Source organism: Nicotiana sylvestris, chromosome 3 (genome assembly GCF_000393655.2).
Source record: "Nicotiana sylvestris chromosome 3, ASM39365v2, whole genome shotgun sequence".
Classification (NCBI taxonomy): Eukaryota; Viridiplantae; Streptophyta; class Magnoliopsida; order Solanales; family Solanaceae; genus Nicotiana; species Nicotiana sylvestris.
This window is the reverse complement of record NC_091059.1, coordinates 193592572-193617321: the sequence shown is the minus strand read 5'-3', so window position 1 is coordinate 193617321 and position 24750 is coordinate 193592572. Positions and strand designations below refer to the sequence as shown.

At 35.5% G+C, this 24750-nt stretch overlaps 1 protein-coding gene across 1 annotated transcript; it reads right to left on the bottom strand.

The window, feature by feature from the left end:
- Positions 1-3127: 3127 nt before the first annotated feature.
- On the bottom strand, positions 3128-6214 carry LOC104212426 (GDSL esterase/lipase APG). Its single transcript, XM_009761674.2, has 5 exons — positions 5849-6214; positions 5152-5282; positions 4762-4995; positions 3711-3966; positions 3128-3543 (listed from the first exon to the last, which is right to left on the bottom strand). Exons 1-5 carry the CDS (start codon positions 6093-6095, stop codon positions 3347-3349), a joined length of 1065 nt encoding a protein of 354 aa, XP_009759976.1. The 5' UTR covers positions 6096-6214; the 3' UTR covers positions 3128-3346.
- Between the last annotated feature and the right edge of the window lie 18536 nt (positions 6215-24750).

Here is a 24750-nt window from a genome sequence, read left to right as displayed (position 1 = left end):
CTTCTCGAACCATTTTATTTTGTCGGATGACAATTGTCGCCGATTGAGATTATTAGGAGTAAAATTTTCAAGATATAATTATGGATGCTCATGGGTATACTAGGATCTTCTTCCCATGAGTTTAATTGTTGACTATAAAATTATTGTATATGATAATTAAAGGGAGTTAGTTATTCACCACCTCTTTGTATGTGTAATTTTTGAATAATATGAGTTTTTTAATTAGGATAATATGAGTTGATGGTAATACCTCTATCAAGTCTCATTGGTTCTTAAAATATAAATGCGATCAAAGAATTTATATTAAGTGACACGACAAAATTTTACTGGGTTTAATACTTTAATACTTTATATGTCTGAGCAAAATTTGCATTTTATAAAGTATGAATTTACTAATATCTTTCATGATTGCTATGGGGGAGGGGGATGCAAATATACTATTGCACATATAATTTAAATGGGAAAGAAAGTGAATAATTTCATGACAAAATACTATTGGAGTTGTTGTCATAGTGAAGTATGTGTAGTCAATTTGAATGATCCTAATGGAGGCAATCTTCGAATACAAAGGATAAAAGTCAGCAACACAAATCAATGACGAATTCTTGTACAATTTGCTTTATTTTTATTTCTTATTTTATGTCATTTTAATCTTATTAGAAAATAATTAGTAAGTCAACTAAACGTGGCTTAATAAGACATTCACTAGTGTAAATATAAAGCTGAGCAATAGGTGAACTGATGTGGCACTCTCCTGTGCCAGCTTTTAAACGTGGCTCTACTAGAAAATTCAATAGGCAACAGTTCACTCTTTTAGAAAAGTTGCTACCGGTTACAATGGATATAATGTTAATTAATTTCAATTTTAATATAATACTCAATTATTAAATCAATAAGCTGTCGTTTCTGAATACTAACTATTGCTTTTACTTCCGTTAAGAACAACAAAGAGGATTAAATGTGCCGTTTCAGAAGCGATAAGCCAACAATTTGGCTTTCAATTCACCCACTTTAGTATAAAGCAAAACTTACCCAATCAAGAATAAGTGTAGTCAGCAGCGATGCTTTATCCAAGCAAATTCTTGATCAGTAATGTAGAAGGATTATTAGATACATATTTTAGAAATATATTCGTTTATGCGGATTAGAATGTAGAAGCTTCAACAATCCTTCTGATATAATTGTATTTTTTTGCTCTCTCTGCTACATACTTTCGAATGTAAAGTGAAAATTTACCCGCACATGGTGTTTACACCAATCAATAGATATATCATATGTGTTTTGCACATGGACTTCAAGCATTTAACCATGATAAATTATATGCATTCTCATCTAATTAAATTAATTAATCATAATGAGTTAATATAGTTTGGTGTAAATATCCGGTGTGAGTAAGTATTACCCTAACTCTATGTGTCAAACTTTAAATATTCTATTCTCTCATGGTCCTTTGAAATGAGATATGTCTGCAAAGCCAATCTCTTAGCCACCATTAGGATTTCATACTCTCAAGTTTCAAAGCTCTCATCCCATGTGTATGAGTTGGGTACGACTGCTTGTAATTTCTTTGAGAAACAAGTTGCGTGGATTCAGGGGCGGACCTAGTGCATAGATTAAGGATTCCCGGGAATCCAATAACTCTTGCGTGGATCATGTATTTGTATTAAGAAATTCACCAAATATTGGTAAATATCTGATTGTGAACCCAATTATTATTGCATATTAATTTGAAATTACGATAGGAACCCATAAGGCTCAAATCCTGAATCCGCCTCTACGTGGATTCAAAGGGTGCATATATGAAGTTTAAGAACTTTGACCTTTGCAACTAACTTCCAGTTATATGAGTTTACAAGGAAAGATGATATGGTTTAAATTTGGATTACACAAAAATGAGGTGGTATTTTCTAATGTCTTTTATACGTGCTTTACTGTTTGTCAAAAATATTATGGAGCAGAAAATGTTAAATTATTGCCTTTAATTTGCTCCTTATTTTGTATTACAAAGGATGATATATTTTTTATCTTCATCTTTTTGTAATTCAAGGATTATGAATGTATATGTCAATTATTTTGAGTGGATTAGGCCAGGGAAATTATTATTTCAGTAACAATTAGTTCATGAATTTTTTATTCTTTTTATTTTTATTTTACTTCAATATTTTTACATGTTGTTAATAGAATTCTGAATTGTTATTGACCGCAAGATTTGGATTGGTGGCGCATTATCACATGCAACAACACCCTCAATACATGAATTGATGATATTCATGAATGACAGACCAAAAAGCAAAACAAAACAGAGAGAAAAAAAAAACAAATACCTTTCTTGGTTTATGAGATGTGTCACATTATTAATGTAATGACCAGTTTCATATTATATAGATATGGATATATGATTTCTTAATTCACTTATAGTTTTTATAACCGCGCGAAACGCGGATAAATTCTCTAGTTTGAGATATATTTTAAGTCGAAAAATTATGTAAAAATGACACTAGATAGCAATTCTAAAGGGATGCTATTTAGGAATTAGCCAATACGTCATGAATTTCAATTTTTCAGTTTAATTTTTTGGGATACAAATATCTTGAATTGTCCTGAAATTAAGATTTTTGGTTCAAATTTTCAGGCCAAAATAAGTACTGACCAATCTCTAAATAGCAGCCATAAACATAGTTATTTATGCACTTCCCCAAAAAATTATCTAGGAACAACGACCTTGGCCCTTGCAGAGAATCCTTTTACTAGCTAGATTGAAAAATTAGTTTCTGGAAAACTAGTAGAGTAGTTTGAATTTTGAGCAATAGGAACTTGGCCTTGCACAAGATCTAGGGGGCTAGATGAAAAAGGAAACAATTTTTCATCTAGGTAAATGCTTCCAGGAATAATTTTTCATTATACCACTGCTATTCTTTTCTTTTTTTTTAATCTCACCCGGTGTCCGATACTCGTATTGGAGATCGTCATCTACCCTATTAACTGCACCACCTCCGCTAGTGGTATTCTTTTATGGTTTTATTATGAAAAAAAGTAGTGTAGTATATATTACAGACAAATGGAATTCGCAAGCCAGCTTTTGCAGAAGGAGACCTCAGTCCCATAAACATTAAAAGAAAAAGGAGACTTTTCGGTTCAAATCTTCCTTAGTACATTTTTTTTCCAACACAACACATGGTACTCTCATTAATAAAAGGAAAATATTAAGCAATACAGGACAATGTTTTCATCTCCCAGAAACAAGTAAACAAGAAACAAAAGAAAATGAACGTGGTAACTTTAAGAAAGACTTATACATTAAACTCGAGAGAAATATAAGAGTAACAATACTTTAAATTCTGTTCAATTATCCAATAAGGTTGATGCCTTGGATGATGAGTGAATCAGCTAGGACTTGGTTAGCAGCTTCAGATGGATGTACACTATCCCAAAACACATATTGAGTTGCATTGCTACAAGTCCCTGGTGACTTTGGGTTGCACAACAACGACGTCGTTTCCACTGTTCCTGTTCCACAACACCCTCTATTTGCTTCCGTGAATCCTAATCACGGAAAAGTATGTCAGTAACAGTACCATACGCAGGATTTCGTAGCAGCAGTGCCAGTGATTATATGATTCTATATATTATCATAACTCGACTTATATGTGTCAATTTACCATATACTATGTAAATATTATATTAGGAGAGGATGTGGAATATTTACGTACCGTGGTCTGATGGAGATTTGACGAGGTCATATAGGGGCTGGAAAATGTCAAAGATAGCAATCTTAAGACCTGGGAGTTGTTTTTGTAATTGTGTAGCAGCTGAATTTATCTTTTTGTTGAATTGTTGGGCATCTGTATTGATTTTTGAGACGCATCCACTCTCGTGAAATCCGAACAAAGTTCTAGCAGCAGGAAGACAGCCCAATGGTGGTAGTGAAGTCACTCCAATTCTCCTTGCTCCTTGGGCATGCAAATCCTGTTTACAGAGTTCAGGAAAAACTAGATGTGACAAATTAAAATTAACTCATTTTTTTTAGTAATAATTAAATCAGTCTGTTTTAATTAACAAGTTGAAATCTGCAAGTCATCAAATTACAACAACAAGAAAATCCAGTATAATTTCACAAGTGGGGTATGAAGAGGATATTGAATACGCATATCTTACCCCTATAGTGAATGTTAAGAGGTTGTTTATGGTCAACCCGCAGAACGAGAAAAAATAAAAATAGAGCAGTAACAACAAACAGTAACAAGAACAAAATAAAAAGAAAATGAGACAGAAAGAAACAACATGTAATGATAGTGTAATACAAGTACATGATCGATAAAATGCAACCCAAATCCTAGAATATACAATTTTGAGATTGAGGATGATGTAAATTTGAAAGAATTTAAGCTAGTAATAATTTAAGGAGAAAGACATTAACTTTCACTCTTTTTTTTTCTTCAAAAAGTAAAAAGAAAAAAAAGGAAAAAGAAAAGAGAGATTGGAAATTGGGTAATGACTTGTTTTGTTCTGTATTGACCCAACCAATTTTAACTCAACCAAACTTTAAATTAGTTGTGTCATGATTTATTTATTGATTTGACCTGTTTTAATCGCTCAAGTTTAACCTAACCCGCTTATTTGCCATCTTTACTAAAAAAGTATTACATATCACAATATACACCTTCAAGTTAATTAGACGGATCTATTCCATGTTAAACTTAATTTGTCTGCAACCTCAGCTATCGTTAATGCAGAAACTAAATTAGAAGCAAAATAACCAACCTTGACAAAGCTAGTGAAGATGCCGATAAGATAAGAACCATACTGATCAGGAGTATAGAGTTTGTTAATATAAGGATTAATGTAGTAATTCTGTAAGAAATCACTGCTTCCTGCACTTAATATGTAGAGCGCATCCTTTAGGATTGAGGCCGCTTTTTGGCTGCCTGCAACTTTTGTTAGCTTGGCTTGGTATTCCTTGTAATATTGCATCTGTATTGACAATGGAATTGCATGCTGCACCAAGATTTATCAAAACAGTTAGCCCCAACAATTACACATAGTCGGTTATATGAATTCTCACTAGTCATATTAACAATATTTATAATAAACTCGGACCGATAATTATACAAAATAAAAATCAAAATACAGAGTGCTTGTAATTAGACTTACGTTGAGGACGGCAGTTTTATCATCATAGCCAGCAGCGGCAGAAGCGAAGTTAGTACCAATAAGGAGATTCTTGCCTGATGCTTGGGGGCTCAGATATGCAGGTGGGTAAGTGGTGAAACCAAGAGTATCAGCTGCAACAATAAATAAATTATTACTACTAAAAATGTTTCACATTTTACCTTTGGCAAAATGAAATACAAAGTCCCAAAGAAAAAAAATGTATTCACTAAATTAATCATAATTAATTGTTACTTAGACACGTTGGAATATATAAATAGCGGCAAACGAAAAATAAAATTCATTTCTTCTTGATTATGTAAATGAACACTTATTTTGGACCAAAATAAAAAACTAAAAATCACTTATTGAGGACATGAGGGAGTAACAGATATTTCAAATTCGAGTTTTCCTCAATAGAAAATGCTAAAATTCCCAGCAATAGACATTCTACCGTGCGAATTTAGTCGAACAAGTGAGTTCCCCAAGAATAATGGACTACATATTTAGTATACTAATTACTCTGTGGCAGAAGCGGATGTATTGTTTCACCGAAGGATTCAATTGAATCAATAACTTTCGATGCAGAGTAAATTACAAAAATAGTAGATATGAATTCATAATTTTAAAAATATAATGGGTTCAATGCTAAAAACTTTAAAAATTGAAACCATAGAATATAAATTCCGAATATACTTACCAGTGATATCAGTGGCTAATTTGCCATTGCAGAATCTTCCAGTAGGTTGACGATTAACAAAATCCCTTCCATAAGGGGGATAATTGGCTTTAAAAAGGGTGTGAATGTAGTCATTATTCCCAACATCCACAGCTGAATCGCCAAATGTAATGATTGCCGGAACAAGGGTAGTCGAATCTTGAGCATTCAGACGGTTGGCAAAACCCAATAACGCCACAAAGATCAATGCCATTGTTTGGACTCCCATTTTCCAAGACTATTATGTGTTTGAGATTTTCCACTCCAAAACTTTTATAGTAAAGTCATGTGCATGTCAGTACCGACCGAGGATCAATTATTGTGCATTCAAGATGGGAGATGAAGGTTGAGCTACCCTTTAATGCCGCTTTGGAAGTAGTTAAGTGGTATTAATTCACAAGATGGTAAAATTAAGGTAAAAATACCTACGAAATCTCTTAATTTTATCTTATGTTATAAGGTCGGGATGTAGATAAGGGTCTATCGAAAACAGTTTCTCTGCCCTCTCATAGTAAGGGTAAGACTGCGTAAATCCTACCCTTCCCAAACTCTACTTATGAAGATTTTCACTGGGTTATTGTTAGAAGGCCGGGATTACTTGTCCTTTGTCTTAATAGTAACATAGCTTCAACTTAAAGTAAAACATATGATTATAATAACAATAATAGATCTTGTGTAATTTCACAAATAGAGTTTGGGGAAGATAATGTACATGCAACCTTACTTCTACCTTCTGAATATAGAAAGGTTATTTTCAATTTACCCCGAGTTCAGATAAAATAACATACGATTATTATAATCAAAAGAAGAAAGGTAATAAACATTTTCCTGAAGTGTTTTGACACGTAGAATACATCCATTTCATGCTGGAATTATGTTAGAGTCAAGTACAAATACGAGATTTCTAATAGCAAAGGGGTAAAATAAAAGAGACGGTAGCCGGTAGGCAGTGAAAATTGAACTAATCATCTTATAAAGATTTTGAACCTACTTGACTACTAAGTTATGCTTTTGAATTATGTCAAGGGATTCAAAATAAAATATGTAAATACAAAATAAATTTTATCTTATATGCACAATGTAATTTTTAAGTGTAGGGGGGTCGGGCCCCTGCGAGGAGGTGTTAGGCGATTGTCCTGATTTTCTGACCATATTTAATTTTTTTATTTATTGAAGAAAAGGATAACATATTTACCAAAATTGATTTTATCTTTTACGAAAAGGAAAATATGATTATTCCATATTTGGCTAATCTTTTTCCTTGGAGGAAAATATTTTGAATTTCTATAAAATGAACATCATTTCTTCTCATTTAGTAGCATCTACAACGTAGCCATAAGGGGTTTGAACGTCTAATTTTGGGGGAGAATTTTTGAGACAAGTATTAGCCGTAGATCAATAGAGTGAACCTTGTTAAATATTAGTGATTCTTTTAGTATATTTCTCTTTTATTATCTGATTTATCGTCGTTCAAAATTTGCTTTACTAGTTTCTGCAGCATACCTGTTTATATCGCTCCTAACGGGAGGAATAAATTTGAAATTTTTTCCTCTAAAATAAAGATATCTTTAACACAGCTTTCTTTGCCAGCGGTGTCTACTGGTTTATTGACGAAAGAGAGCTTCGTTTGTCAACCTCACAAACAGGGAAAATTTGGTAAGCAGCAATTACTACAACCATAGAGTTAACTATATATTGTCAATTCTAACAACTACTAACATGAAGCTAAATGGAAAAAGTAGTTGAGGGGGGCATAATGAATGAATGGTGTGCATTGGACTGCGGCCACGAGGGGGTGAAGAAGAGCAGAACATGTGATAGGAGTTAATTCCCCTGTTTCATAATTCGCCGGCTTGATCAAGACAAATGATCCAACCGGACTTATTTATTTTACAGATAAGAATTGAATTGACATCTGATCTGAGATATCAATTTGTTATCAGCTTCTTCATATCCAATTTCCTGTTTCTTGGATCAAAGCAGTAATACTATTGCCTTTTTTCTTCTTCCCTTTTCCGTGTATTAGCTTGAAAAACTAGAATAGCAGATTTGGAGTAGTGGTAAAGTTATCTCCGCGTGATCTAAGCAGCCACGAATACTTGCATTAGGATAAACTATTTACATCATATCATTTGGATGTAATCCTTCTTCGAACTCTGCGTAAACGCAAGATACTTTGTATGCCCTTTTTTTACTTGAAAAACTAATACTCCCATTATCTCTTCTTATCTGGCATATTTACTATTTTGGGGATCATAAGTTCTCCTAATTTGTACACATAGAATTCATTAGGTAGTTGGATGGAAAGTCCATGTACTTATGTCGTGAATAATAATATAGATGATTGTTGTTACGTTGGAGTAACAGTATTCCTGCATGACTTATAGATCACGAGTTGGATTCGTGTAATCAGTCAATTATGTTTTCATTAGGGCAGACTGTCTACATCGCACCCCCTTAGAATGTGGCTCTTCCCTGGACTTTGTATGAACACAGTGCACCTAACTGCCGTATTTCTTTATTGTTGTTATATTGAGAATAATAAAATAAATATTGCTAAACGTATATTGTTAATACATATATTATTATTTCACATTTTATCTCGACTACAATAATATGTGATTATTGCATAACTTATGCAATATTACCCATGCAGAGTTTATGAGGCAATTCTATTTTTGCACGACCGACTAGAAAATTTATTAACGTATGCGGAATTTTATGATATGATAATTCTTGTAAATATAGTAAACCGAGCGACCCCTGAATGGAAAAGAAGAAGTAGACAACGACACATGTAGAGTACAAAGATTCAACAAGTTCATGTTAGCTCTGTTCTTGATAACTAAAATAATGAGAAGGAAGCTTGGGTTGAGAAGAAATTTGGTCAAGGATGGAAGACAAGGAGAGTGGCCCTTTAAAGAGTGAATTGAATAGCATTAAGCAGCAAAACTCTTAAATGTGAAGGTTTTTAGAAGCGAGTGAACCCCCCTACGACTCAGTCGTCTCAAAACTACACATTATATTCATCTCCATAACCATATTCCATATTTATTCTTCTGCACTTACTACCACATTAGAGCTTTGAACTGACAATTGAAATTTCAAAATCGCGTGGACCACAAGTCTTGCGCTCTAGCTTTGAGAATGAAGAATCACTTGATAATGAATTTCAAAGTTCCTAACTTAACTAATTTCTGGTGTTGCATGTGAGATATGAAACTCACTTCTAGCACTATACTCTGGACAAAGTTAGCTCCACTGACATGAACCTTTTATCATAGTTCCTAGAAATCCTAGGTCCACAAAAAGAATTAGAAAGAAAAAAAAAACGCATAAGTGTTACTCAGTCGCACATCTATTAGTGCTATGCTAGTCACTATTAATTCTGATAACGAATTATTTTTGGAATCTTACATGATTAGTCTTAATTTCCTCAAATAGTACAAGAATAATAATCCACCTATTACTATGCTAATAATTTGGCAAAACCTCCGAACCAACAGCTCTCTTTATTTTCCTAAGAAGTCGTAGACTCGCAGCCGTATAGGTCTGCCCATTAATCTTTTGGTCACATACTACACTGTATTTGTATTAAAAGAGTCTTAAAGAATTTTACTAGCTGCATAGTTGTCCATGTAAAATTCTTAAAAGTCTCTTTTAACAGGCTATGTACGGCCTCTACACTCCGAAGCGAGGTCCTAAAAGTTGTGGTATTTAATATATAATTAACTACGGCGGATTAGGACTCTTTTTTTGGCTAGAAGGACAATTTTTGTTCTTGTATATGAAATTTTGTTATATGCATTTAACATCACGAACATATTTTCATCATTGCTCAACTTGTTTAAGTCAGTGAGGTGATAAAGATACTTGCATTTGGTGGGTAGGTTATCTAACACTTGTTAGCTCAAACACTTGATACAATAAAAATAATTGAAGTGTTAAAAGATCTTTATATTAATAGGTACTCCCTTTGTTCACTTTTACTTGGCATGTATACCAAAAATAGATTTCATTTTTACTTGTCACTTTACGTATATCAAGAGAAGATAAATTTTTTCTCCAATTATACCCACATTATTTATTACTTATTTCAAATTATTTTCTCAAATCCAATAAAATATGCATCAATTAATATGGGTATCATGGTAAATTATGCACTTTATTTATTATTTCTTAAGAACCATGAAAAGTCAACATGTGCCAAGTAAAAGTGAACGGACAGAGTAGATAATAGGGACTAGATTGTATTAGATTCAATTTTTAAAGCAGGTTAATGTTGGACGTGATCCAAGATTTCACCGCTTGGTCATATATTGTTTAGAAACTCGTTCTTGTTTTTGTTGACAAGGGTATTGGAATTGTTTCTGGTTATTTAGATTGGTGATTATTAAATGATTGACTTTGTTAATGTTGGTATTATTTATAATGCAAAGTCAACAAAAAATTGAAAATTCATTTACAACCAATAGTCATGGGTCTTTTTATTTTTTCAATCTATTTCCAAGTGGCTTCTTGCATGAAGCCTTAAAGCCAAGTGTTGAATGACTTTGACAAATGGCTATGCAAATCTATCATGTGTCTTCATGCATGGAAGACTAAGTTCACTTGTCAAATGGACTAATATATTTGGACAAGTGTTAAAAGACTCTCCACACTTATCATACATGCAACTTCCCTAATTGCCTATAAATAAGATATCATTAGCCATCATATTCACTCAATTCTTAACCAATAATTTATCTTGCTAATCATTACTTTCTTTTTACAATATTTTAATTTTGGTAACAACTACAAAAAAAAACCTTCATCTTCTCTTCTTTCTGGGTAACTGTTTTTGTGCAAATTCTAAACTTCCAGCCACGAGTGCACGTGTTTGGAGGTGCTGTGGAACCTTGGGGAGCGACCGGTCTTAACGATTTGTACCCAGTCGGGCGGAAATCGCTTTCAAGGCACTGACTTGCTATGACACAGTATTTTTGATATGTTGTTCTTCTTTCATTCTTGTTTTTAGTCAATATTATCTACTCATTTTCCTTACAATTTGAAAGTGACTTCGTATATAATATTGACTAATGACCACCACTTTGAACAAAACACTTCCTGATCTATCAAAGCTTGAGCCTTTAGATGAAAACAATTATAAGCATTGGTCCCAGAAACTTTTAATTTTCTTTTAACAATTAGAAGTTGATTATATTTTGTTTAACGATCCCCCTGCCGATATTGTTGCTGATAATTCTAATTCTGCCAATAGTGTTATTGCTGATGATGCTACTAAAAAAAATTGAAAAGGATAATAAAACAGTGAGAGGGCATCTGCTTAATCATATGACTAACCCTCTCTTTGATTTATTTATAAATTATAAATCTGCTAAAGTCATATGGGAATGTTTGGAGAAGAAAATTGGTGCTGATGGTGCGGGAAAAAAGAAGTATGTCGTTGGAAAGTGGATCAAGTTTCAGATGGTTGATGATAAGCCAATCATGGAACAGGTTCACGAGTACGAGAACTTGACTGCGGATGTTTTGAATAAGGGCATGGAGATGTGTGAGATTCTTCAGGCTAATGTTCTACTTGAAAAGTTTCCACCTTCCTGGAGTGATTACAGGAATCAACTGAAGCACAAGAAGAAAAACTTAACTCTTCAAGAACTGATCAGTCACATGAGGACTGGGGAAGCAAACCGTCTCAAAGATAAGGAATCTGAACGGCTTAAGGATAAGATGAAATCTCTCTCTCTTAATTCTTCTAAAGCTAACCTTGTGGAATCTTCTAGTACTTTTGTGAAAGACAGGTTTAAAGAAAAACAAAAGAAAGGACAAGTGAAGAAGCAAAACTACTTCAATAAGCCGGAGGGCCATATTCAAAAGTCGAAAGGACCTTGCTATGTATGTAGCAAAATTGGTCACAAGGCTTTTCAGTGCAACTAGAGACAAGGACAAAGCTCAAAGATTGGAGGAAAAGCTCCAGTCCAAGCTAACCTTACTGAGAGTGGTGATGTCATTGCTGCTGTGGTTGTTGAGGTGAATATGGTGGCTAAACAAAACTGACTGGATATTGGACACATGCGCTTCAAGGCATCTTTGCGCCAACAAGGAGCTGTTTCATGACTTTGAGGAATCTGCTGATGGCGAGTGCCTCTACATGGGTAGTTCCACTACAGCTAAAGTTATGGGTAAAGAAAAAATTCTCCTTAAATTAACTTCTGAAAAAACCTTAGCCTTGATATGTTTTGTATGTACCATCCCTTCGTAGAAACTTAGTTTCTGGTGTGCTTCTCAACAAAGCAGGTCTTAAACTTATTTTTGAATCTGATAAAGTTGTTATTTCTCGTGGAGGAGACTTTGTTGGGAAGGGTTACCTTAGTGGAGATTTATATGTACTGAACATCGCTCAAGAGATTATTAATAATGCTAGTACTTTCAATTCTGCTTATATTGCTGAGTCTATTGATTTGTGGCATGGTAGACTAGGTCATGTTAATATTGCTTCTATTAAAAGACTTAGAAAAATGGAATTAATTTCTGCAATTAATGTTGATAATTTTTCTAAGTGTCCTGTTTGTGTAGAAGCAAAACATACCAAAAAGACTTTTAAGAATGTAACTAGTAGAAAAATATAATTGCTTGAACTAGTACATTCAGACTTAGCAGATTTCAAGAATATTGTTAGTAAGGGTGGAAAGAAATACTACATCACCTTTGTAGATGACTTTTCTAGATACACTAAGGTATATCTTCTTAAGTCAAAAGATGAGGCTGAAAGCATGTTTTTGAAATACAAGGCAGAAGTAGAGAATCAATTAGACAGGAAATCAAGAGGCTTAGGTCTGACAAGGGTGGTGAATATAGTACTAATACTCTAGAATCCTTTTGTGAGAAAAATAGTATTATATTTGAGGTTAGTGCTCCCTATACTCCCAAACAAAATGGTGTAGCCAAACGAAAAAATAGAACTCTTAAGGAAATGATGAATTCTATGTTTTTGAGTTCGCGTTTATCTGATAATACGTTGGGAGGGGGGAGCTATTTTATATACATGTTATGTTCTTAATTAAATCCCTTATAAGAAGTTAGATAAAACAACGTATGAGTTATGGAAAGGATTAGCCCCTAACTTGAAAATTCTGAAAGTGTGGGGTTGTTTGGCTAAGGTTGGTCTAACTGATTTTAAATAAGTAACTGTTGGACCCAAGACTTTTGATGCTATTTTTTTTTGTTATGTTCAAAACAGTATTGCATATAGATTTATGTCTTTGAATGATAGTTCTATTTGTGAATCTAGAGATGCAGAATTTTTTGAGCATGTTTTTCCATTGAAAAATAATGTGCCTAGTGTTATGCCTAATAATGCTTCTACATCTATGTCTGTTAATTCTCATATTGTACCTTCTTCTAGTGTTACTGTTAATGAGCATGAAAATGAACTTAGAAGAAGTAAGAAGCGTAGAATTGAAGCTAGCTTTGGTCCTGACTTTATTACTACTTTCTTGAGTGAAAATATTGATCTTAATATTTTGAGTGATGAATTAGTGTCAATCTATCTAATAGAAAAAGACCCTAAGATATACAGTGAAGCAATGAAGTCAATATATGCTAGTTTTTGGAAAGATGCCATTAAAAGTGAATTAGACTCTATAGTTTCTAATCACACTTGGGACTTATCTGATTTACCTAAAGGTTGTAAACCCATAAGTAGCAAGTGGATATTTAAGAATAAATTGAGGCCTGATGGTACAATTGAGAAATATAAGGTTGGACTTGTTATTAGGGGTTTTAACCAAAAGAAAGACATTGATTACTTTGACACTTATTCTCATGTGACTAAGATAGCGACTATTAGAACTCTTGTTGCTTTAGCCGTTATTCATAATTTAGTGATACATCAAATGGATGTTAAAACGACTTTCCTAAATGGTGATTTAAAGGAAGAGATCTATATGTCTCAACCTGAGGGATTTGTGATTTGAGGACAGGAGAATAAAGTATGCAAATTGAGAAAGTCTTTGTATGGTCTAAAGCAAGTACCTAAGCAATGGTACGAAAAGTTTAACAACACATTAGTGGTTAATAATTTTGTTGTTAATGCATCTGATACTTGTGTTTATTCCAAGATGATAGGATCAGATTGTGTTATTATATGTTTGTATGTGGATGACATGTTAATCTTTGGCCCTAATGTGAATGTCGTTAATGAAACTAAGAATTGTTTATCTTCTAAATTTGAAATGAAAGATCTTGGAGAAGCAGATGTGATTTTAGGGGTTAAAATCAAAAGAACTTCAAATGGTTTTTCATTGTCTCAGTCTCATTATATTGAAAAAATATTGAAAAGGTTTAATTGTTTTGATGTAGCACCTGTGAGAAATCCTTATGATCCTAGCATACACTTGAAAAGGAATAAGGAATCTAGTATTTTTCAAACTGAGTATGCTAAGATAATCGGTAGTGTAATGCTTCTCATGAATTATACACGACCTGATATTGCTTATGTTGTTAGTATGTTGAGTAGATATACTCACAACCCTAGTAGTGAACACTAGAATGCTCTTCATCGTTTGCTAAGGTATTTGAGAGGTATTATGGATTAGTGTTTGTATTTTAATAAATTTCATGTTGTTTTAGAAGGATTTTATGATTCAAACTGGGTTACTGACAATGATGAAGTTAGCTACACTAGTGGCTATGTGTTTACTTTGGGTGCGTGTGCTATTTCATGGAAGTCTTCAAAACAGACTTGTATAGCATGATCTACTATGGAGTTTGAATTTATTGCTCTTGAATTGGCAGGGCAAGAAGCCGAGTGGTTGAGAAACTTATTGGCAAACATGCCTTTGTGGGGAAGACAAGCTTCACCAGTTTCTCTACATTGTGACTCACAGGCGGCAATTGGAATTGCCAAAAATAGTGTGTACAATGGAAAAAGAAGACATATCCGCATTAGGCATGGCGCTGTAAAACAGTTATTGAAACATGGTATTATTTTCTTGGAATATGTAAGATCCGAAAGAAATTTAGCAGATCCTTTAACCAAGGGTTTGGCAAGGAGAGTTATCCTTGAAACGTCGAGGGGGATGGGTCTAAAGCCCATGGATTGAGGAAGTATGGAGGATACCCGTTTGTGATCAAACGAAGCCATATAAGACCTCGATATGCACTATATTCCCTATCCCTATGGCGTGGTGGTAGTACTTTATAAGGTTGAGCTTATTTTGCTCTTAATGATTCCATAGCCTTAAGGCAGTCTATGTGTAGATAGACTTGATGGAATCACCTACATGAGTATAAAGGTGTGGTCGCCTTTTATGAAAGACTTGGGATGTCTTTCTAGAGCACTAGGGGTGGGCATTCGGTATTTCGATTCGGCTTTTAAGAATTTCGGTTCGGTATTTTGGTATTCGGTTTATCAATTGTGTATATCAAATACCATACCAAATTATTTCAATACGGTTCAGTATTTTTAATTTTGGTTCGGTACGGTTTCAGTTTAATAATCGCTAAATAAACCTATGACGACAGCCCTCTCCGTGCACAATTCACTGAATTCACAATTCACTGATAGCCCTCTCCTAGCGGTTTGTCTCCTTTACCAAGAACATGAAGCAGGAAATTAAATCATAAATGTATAAAATCAGGTGAAAATCCATTTCGACCTATTTCATCTAACAATCTATGAAATTGATTCAGTGGTTCACAATGAACTCACAATTCAGTTTAAAACCATAAACACAACATTCAGAGATCTTTGATGTCACACATTGACGATCGACTTTGATGTCAAGTACAAAACCATAAACACAACATTTAAGACAGATTTAAGATAGCAGCATAAACAAAGAGGGCATCAGACTCTAATAGCAGACTTTAACACAGTAGCAACAAACTCTAACAGTAGCAGCAGAATTAAACACAGTGCAACAATAAAACAGAGAGGGCATCCCTCACAACAGCCGATCTCTTTGAAGTTTGAAGTCTTCTCTCTCTGTTTTCCATTTGCTTGAAAGGCTGAGACTATCGTCGTTTGCCGTTTGCACTTTGCCGTTTCTGATTTTCTGAAATTATCCCCCTTTCTAAATTCCCTAATGCCTAATCCCTAATTGAATGAAAGACTAAGGGTTGGGCTGTGGCACTGGGCCTTATTGGGTTGGGCTGGAGCGCTGGGTAGTATGTATAGATATAGATCCAATTTAAAAGTCTTTAAAAATTCGGTATTTCGGTATACCGAAATTTCAAGATCCTAATACCGAGGACTGTACCATTATATCGAAATACCGAAAATGTAATACCGAATTAGATCGAAATACCGAAAAACCGAAACCGAAATATCAAATTAATTCGGTCCGGTTCAAAATTTGATTTTTCGGATTTTATGCCCACCCCTATAGAGCACTCATGAGACCCAAGGTATGTGCGTGACCATAAAAGCACTTTGTTAGTATCACAGAATTTGCATAAAATTAAGGATATAGTATGTGTTGTGGGGGTCTCAACTAATGTCCATTCAGTTCAAGAGTACTTCACTTTGTGGATGTTAGTTGTTACCTCACTTCACTACGTGTCAATTCAAATCGAAAGATATTGACACTTAAGTACACGTTCCTTCTTTTGCCCAAAATTGTTCTATTTTTATCTTTTTCATTAGTGGGGGATTGTTGGTATTATTTATAATGCAAAATCAAAAATTTCTTTTTGAAAATCCATTTACAACCAATAGCCATGGGTCTTTTTATTTTTTCAATCTATTTTCAAGTGTCTTCTTGCATGAAGCCTTAAAGCCAAGTGTTGAATGACTTTGACAAGTGGCTATGCAAATCTACCATGTGTCTTCATGCATGGAAGACTAGGTACACCTGTCAAATGGACTAATATATTTGGACAAGTGTTAAAAGACTCTCCACACTTGTCATACATGCAACTTCCTTAATTGCCTATAAATAAGATGATCATTAGTCATCATATTCACTCAATTCTTAACCAATAATTCATCTTGTTTATCATCATTTTCTTCCTACAACATTTTAATTTCGGTAACAACTAAAAAAACCTTCATCTTCTCTTCTTTCTGGGCAACTGTTTTTGTGCAAAAAATTCCAAACTTTCACCCACGAATGCATGTGTTTGAAGGTGCTGTGGAACCTTGGGGAACGATCGGTCTTAACATTTGCACACAGTCGGGCCGAAATCGCTTTCAAGGCAATGGCTTGCCACGACACAGTATTTTTGATAAGTTGTTCTTCTTTCCTTCTTGTTCTTAGTCAATATTATCTATTAATTGTCCTTTATTTAACACCCAATTATCAAAGTAATATTCTAGTTGATTATTACCTGAATTTGATAGAATAATTGAACAATATTATGATTATTTTAGGCAAAATACATCGACAACCCCATAAAGTTATCTACAGTTTTTACTTAGACACTCCATCTTAAGTCCGTTCCATTTGAACACTTTAACCGGACATTAATTGAGTCATTTAGACACAATTTGATGATGTGGCGTAGTGCATGTATTACACTATTTTTCAGAGCGTGAGAGATTTATTTTAATTTTTTTTTCTCTTTTTTTTCCTCATATTCTTTCACACACCATGATATACTTTATTTTTTATTGCCGGATAAATTTCACACATTTATTCTTCTTTGTTTTTCTCCTCTTTTCTCAACTCAAATTCAATTTGTAGGTCATTCGTGATTTTCACACAATTTTGGCACTTCTTCTTTCAAATACGAGGTCAATATCAGCATAAATTTTTTTGAACAACTTTTTCGGATCTGAAACACGTAGGTTACGGCACCGGCGATCTTGCTTGATTAGTGCTTTTACTTTAGGGCATCACTAAAAACTTCATTCCAGACCCAATTCGCGCGACATGGGTATCTCTGAAAGCTCCATATTTGACCATTGGAAACAAATTAAATCACTAATGTTCGTTGCTGGTGAATTTATTTTCCAGCAATTTGGGGTTAATCTTTCATGAAAGGGATATTGTTACTAGTTGATTTTTGTGTTTTATACTTGTTCTTAATGTTTTAGAGGGTTGGGGGTGGAGATTAGGAGGAAGAAGAATGATGGTAGGAGTGAATCTATGGTGTAGGACGAAGAAGTTGATTTTTGTGTTTTATTCTTGTTCTTAATGTTGTAGAGAGTTGAGTCCAAAACTTTTTTGATGTTTTTTTGAACAAAAAATACTTTTCTATTGCTTAAAAAAATTACATAAATGAGTAAAACGCAGTACTATACTGCGAACTACTTTAACGGAAATTAGTCCGTTAAAGTAAAACACAGTACCATACTGCGTTTTACTTTAATTTTTTTTTGTTTGTAATTCGCAGTACTATACTGCGTTTTACTTTAATTTTTTTTTTGTAATTCGCAGTATAATACTGCGTTTTATACGAAAATGTGGGCCCAACTATATTTTATTAAAGTTGTTCGCAGTATTATACTGCATTTTACTTAAAATGCAGTATAATACTGCGAACAACTTTAATAAAATAAACCCCCTTCTTCTTCCTTGGACCACTGAACTGACGCCCCCCTCTTTAAAAATTTCGATTCTGCTGGTCCCCCCTCCCCCACCCCGCGACAAACTTAAATTTTTTTTTCGGCCCTACCCGTCACCTCAAGATCAAGGAGTGTAGGTCCCACATACAAGACAAGCTTTGGATTCCTTCTTTTGGGGTGCAAAAATTCGATTTCAATCAAATTCAAAAAACTTAAATCAAGGTATTTCGATTTTGTTTATGTCGAAACTCGTATAGTACATGCATATTTGTATTGTTTAATGTGTTTCCATGTTAATTTGTGTTATGTTTGTGTTTAAATTTGTATCTTATTTATACCCGGATTGATTTATTAGCTTTGGTACAAAAAATTGTTAAAATTTGATAAATTATTTGTATTGTTAAAAAATTAATATTATTTATTTTGTTTGTTGTTCATATTTGTATTTTATGTTAGTTGTTTTTATATGTAATAGTGACCTTTTAGCGTAGTAAAATAAATAGCCTTTTAGCGTAGTAAAATATAGAGTCTTTTAGTGTAGTAAAATATAGAGCTTTTTAGTGTTGTAAAATATAGAGCCTTTTAGCGTAGTAAAATGTAGAGCCTTTTAGCGTAGAGTCTATGTAGTTTAAGTATGTAGTAACTGCAAACTCTATCCAATTACACTTTATAAAATTAATTATTTAATTTATAACAATAAACTTACAAAAGTAACAAATTAATATATGTTGTAAAATTAACTCAAATATCGAGCCTCGAACCCATACATAATTATTCAGTCAAATTTTAAACATAATTAATTATTTAATTTATTAAGCTAACACACACAATTCTAAAAATGTTGAAATTAACACGCATAATAATTAAGGATAACTCGGTTGCTACCGGGCCTCAAATATCGAGCCTGGAACCCATACATAATTAATCAGTCCAATTTTAAACATAATTAATTATTTAATTTATTAAGCTAACACACACAATTCTAAAAATGTTGAAATTAACAGGCATAATAATTAAGGATAACTCGGTGCTACCGGACCTCAAATATCGAGCCTGGAACCCATATATAATTAATCAGTCCAATTTTAAACATAATTAATTATTTAATTTATTAAGCTAACACACACAATTCTAAAAATGTTGAAATTAACACACATAATAATTAAGGATAACTCGGTGCTACCGAGCCTCAAATATCGAGCCTGGAACCCATACATAATTATTCAGTCCAATTTTAAACATAATTAATTATTTAATTTATTAAGCTAACACACACAATTCTAAATATGTTGAAATTGACACACATAATAATTAAGGATAACTCGGTGCTACCGGGCCTCAAATATCGAGCCTGGAACCCATACATAATTAATCAGTCCAATTTTAAATATAATTAATTATTTAATTTATTAAGCTAACACACACAATTCTAAAAATGTTGAAATTAACACGCATAATAATTAAGGATAACTCGGTGCTACCGGGCCTCAAATATCGAGCCTGCAACCCATACATAATTATTCAGTCCAAATTTAAATATAATTAATTATTTAATTTATTAAGCTAACACACACAATTAATTTTGTTTAAATTATAGTAGACGACATGGACTTTCCTCCGCCTGCGCATCCCGGACCTGCTGAGGATCAGCTACTAGTGTTGCAGGGCGACCATAGGTCCTCCTTTGTATGGGAGGGACAGCTATCGATGCAGCCTCTCCTCCCCAGGAGACCTGACGATTTGTGGGAGTTCATCGGGGAGCATCCTTTCCATGCCCGCGTAGTCGCGCGCCTACAGGCTACGGGCTTCTATACGATTTTTGAGCTTGGACGAATGCAGCTTGATTGGTCTCTCATCACGGCCTTGGTAGAGCGGTGGCGACCGGAGACACACACTTTTCACTTGCCTACTGGAGAGGCCACCATCACGCTGGAGGATGTTCAGGCTTTGTACGGGTTGCGCGTAGATGAACGGGCCGTAGCACTACCCCAGTACATTAGATCCATGACGCGTGCACAATTTTTGGATATGATGATGCATTTTACTGGTTATAGACCTCAGGGTGATGCTAGGGGTAGTCGCGTTGCTTTGTCAGTCATCAGAGATCATATGGCGGTTTTGCACCCAGACATTACCGGCGAGACGGAGGATCTTCATATTGAGAGGTACACGCGGTTGGCGCTGCTCCTGCTTTTTGGGTGTGTCTTGTTCCCGAACACTTCGAGGAGTAAAGTGAGTATGCGCTTTCTCCATCATCTTCAGGAGCTGGATGGTTTACCCCAGTGCAGTTGGGGTGCTGCTGTTCTTGCATACCTGTATAGGAGCATGTGCCGGGCGAGCATGGGCCCAGCGGTGGACATGTGTGGTTTTCTGCCCCTCCTACAGGTGACAACATTTTCGAATACTCTGTTCAGTTCTCCGAATTCTATATGGTCGATATGACTCATAAATTTTACATCAACCTTTTATCTTAGGTTTGAGCCTGGCAGCGGATCATGCCGTTGCAGCCACCTCTACCAGCACTTGCACCTGGTGAGGCTTATCCGTTTCTCCCTCTAGCTTCTAGGTGGATTCTCCAGCGTGGGAACTACCGAGGGACCGATGCTCATCATAATCTCCCCCTTATCAGGGATGTGCTAGATATGCTGGTGGACGGACAGGTAGATATGTACCTACACTTACTTGTTTTAAATTGAGTTGTGTTGCGCATACTCACTTTTATGTTATTATTTGGCAGTTCATCTGGATGCCATACATCGACGAGTTAGTAGCTCAACTGCCCTTTTATTGCTCAGTCGATCGAATGTTTTGGAGCACCTCCGTCCCGATGATCTTCTTCGATATGGTTGAGTATCATGCCACAGAGCGTGTGCTTTGCCAGTTTCACCGTCCCCAGCCTATACCGAGGGATACTGGATGGGTGGCTATACACTATCAGCGGGATGACCGTGCCAGGCTGGACGATATATATATGGGATGGCTAGAGCAGCATGTCCTTATTTGGGAGGAGCACCGAGCTGACCGTATTCCGCCAGTACCTACATTTACCCAGGAGGCCACTATTCATATGTATGCGTCATGGTACTGCCGTCACACCCGACTGATTATCGGGAACCCCATTCATGTACTTGGCGAGCGCTACAGACCATACACCGGGAGACATGAGGCACATATGTCTTTTGGCTTATTAATATCGTACAATTGTGATATAACGTTATTTAATTAATATTTTAAATATTTCACAGGCTATTGGCCATCATCACCTCTACCAGTTGGGACAGGAGATGCAGCAGCATACCGACATCCATGCAGTCGTTGACTATGGCTGGCGGGTGGCACAGTTGGCTCGTCGGACCCTGTTTCAGGCGAGAGATGCCGCGAGGTTGGACCACGAGGCTCAGTATGCAGCGCTAGAGGACTACCATCGGGGTAGGGGTGTCCCACGAGGCAGGGGTAGGGCACGAGGGAGGGGTGTCCCATGAGGTAGGGGTGCCCCACGGGGTCGCGGGGGACGGCGAGGAGGTGGTCCCCAGCAAGGGGGCGTTGAGGCACCTGTCGACCCACCTATTGAGGGACATGATGAGGACTTTGGAGTTTTGGCGCTTGGAGATGATCAGTCGGGTTATATACCTCGGGAAGATGAGCCTTCCAGTAGCATGCCTTCGTACAGCCTTCAGCTATCTCTGCCAACATCGCAGGTCACCCCGTCATGAGCATTGTCGATCACGGGTACATTCGACGGGGATGTATACCAGTACTTTGCATGCCCATCTACCGCAACTGAGGATCGGCCCACCCGGGACGTAGATGGCGGGCGCAGGCTGAGTTATGCCTCATCCCCGACGGTTAATGCGGATCTACCACATGCGTAGGTATGTTTGTATTACTTTAAAATTTTAATTTGTTTTCTTTTCCTTAATGAGCTGCCATTAATTAATTTTTAAGGTTTTTATGAAGGCTTCGTCCCAGCCCATCTTTGAGGCCACTACATGCTTTGATGAGGACACCACAAATGCATATATTCAGGAGGCCTACGAGACCATGGTGGGAATATATTTTTTGACTTAACACGTACAATACAAATATACTTTGTCACCTGCTAAGTTTAGTACTTGTTTTGTAGGTTGGTGACGGCCCGATGGCCTATTCTTCCGATCCTGCCAGCTGTGGTGTCGATGCTGCTGCACATCCTCACATAAAGAGGCGGCTTGATGATGATGATCCAGATAGTGTACCCGGGCGACAAGGGATGCGACTCAGTCCAGTAGCAGCACTGAAGCACACAGGCTGCGGGACCCACTGATTTACTTAGGTTTTTAGTTTGTGTAAATAGTGCATTATGTAAATAATGATAACAATTATCTTTTAACAACATTTTTATTTTAATTGCGTTTGAACAACAGTTTTACTTAAACAGTACACAAGAAACACAAACATTGCAAACGTTACACAAAAACAAACAGTAGAACTAAAACCATCACTGCACAAAGGATAACTAAAACCAGTTTTTTTCACATGATTTTCATCTTTTTCAGAATGACAAGACAACTCCATAAAACGCAGTACTTTACCACGCTTTATGTATTAAATTTTTCTACAATAAACCAGCTTTTTGACATGGTTTTCATCTTTTTCAGAACGACAAGACAACTCCATAAAACGCAGTACTATACCACACTTTATGTATTAAATTTTTCTGCAATAAACCAGCTTTTTTCACATGGTTTTCATCTTTTTCAGAACGACAAGACAATTCCATAAAACACAGTACTATACCACGCTTTATGTATTAAATTTTTCTGCAATAAACCAGCTTTTTTGACATGGTTTTCATCTTTTTCAGAACGACAAGACAACTCCATAAAACGCAGTACTATACCACGCTTTATGTATTTTGTCTCGCCTATAAATAACGGCATCATTGTAGTTATTTTGTGTGCTCAAAAATTAGTAAAAGCAAATATTTCTTTAAAAGTAAGGTTTTTTTTACTAAAAGCAAATATTTCATTAAATGGCTCAACCTCTTCGTCCACCAAAGTGCAACTGTGGAAAAGAATACTCGATGCAAAATTGTTGGGACGGTGGTGAAGTTAGACGCCGCTACTGGTACTGTATGAACCAGTTATACAAGGTTCCCGGCGAACCTATTTGTGATTTTGAGGAATGGGTTGATGAACCATGTTATCAGGAATGCTACAAAGAACAACTGCAGTTTCTTCATACTATGTGTTTATGCCAACGAGAAACACAAAGAGAAAGCGATAGAATTATTGTAGAAATGAGGGAGAAACTGAAAGAGGTGGGAGAAGAAAAATGGAAAGCACAATGGAATTGTGAAACACAAAAGGAACGAAAAGAAAAATATAAACGGGAACTTGCGGAGGTGAAGGCGAAACTGAAAGAGGTAGAAGAAGAAAAATAACGAATGGAAGAACGATTTAAGTGGTTGGAGCGGAGAATAAATGGCAACCGAGACTAAACATTGGCATGTATGTGTTAGTGTATTTTTCATATTTCATGTATTTTTATTATGTTGGCCTGTTATGTTTGTGTTTGTACTGTAGTAATGTTTTATTTACATTTTCCTACAATTAAACAGCTTTTTCTTCACTCATTCCAAATTGTGGAACATAATTTTATTTGATATATATTGCAACATACACAAGTACAAACATGTATTACAAAAAATAATACCAAAATAAAAGACTAGGGGTATCCTTGATAGTTGGGTACATTCGACGAACTTGCACCAGAAGCCGGATTACCACCACCACGCATACCACCTGAAGGACATTTACGACGGTCGTGTCCTGTTTGCGAGCATATGCCACATTTACGTGCATAAATGGTGTCACCAACATCCATTTGGTTCCGTATACGCGTTCTCTTTTGCACTTGCAGCTTGCACAAATAGTCCTTGTTACATACCATCTTAAAAGGTTTCGGCGGCCAATAATGCTCAGCACCTAATAGTTGCAACTTCCCACTATACGTGTCTATGTATGCAACAACACTGTATTGCCTATCAATTTAGTTTGTTGTCTCATATCCAACTTGTTAAAAGCACTTCAACGCATGTGGTAGATGGTCCATTTCCCACATGAACATAACCTTCTATTTTCATTTACCGTCTGTAGATTATTCCCACGGTGTCCGCGGATAGCGGTCTTAACTTCAAAAATACCCCGTTCATGATCGTACTGAATAAATGAATGCCATTGTGCTCGCCTCCTGGACCTTTCAAATCTTCTCATGGGTATTGGCATAAATTGAACACCCTTGTCCATCAATGCTGATGCAGCTGCATGCCTTTCTACAAACCTCTCTGCACTCTGTTTGAATGTCATGTGGACCATGGCAGTGACAGACTTCA

Coding starts and splice junctions, on each gene's coding strand:
- LOC104212426 (XM_009761674.2), bottom strand. CDS start 6,095: ATGGGAGTCCAAACAATGGCATTGATCTTTGTGGCGTTATTGGGTTTT. Junction 5,283..5,848: donor ATTAGCCACTGATATCACTG/GTAAGTATATTC, acceptor TTATTGTTGCAG/CTGATACTCTTGGTTTCACC. Junction 3,967..4,761: donor TCTTCACTAGCTTTGTCAAG/GTTGGTTATTTT, acceptor CTCTGTAAACAG/GATTTGCATGCCCAAGGAGC.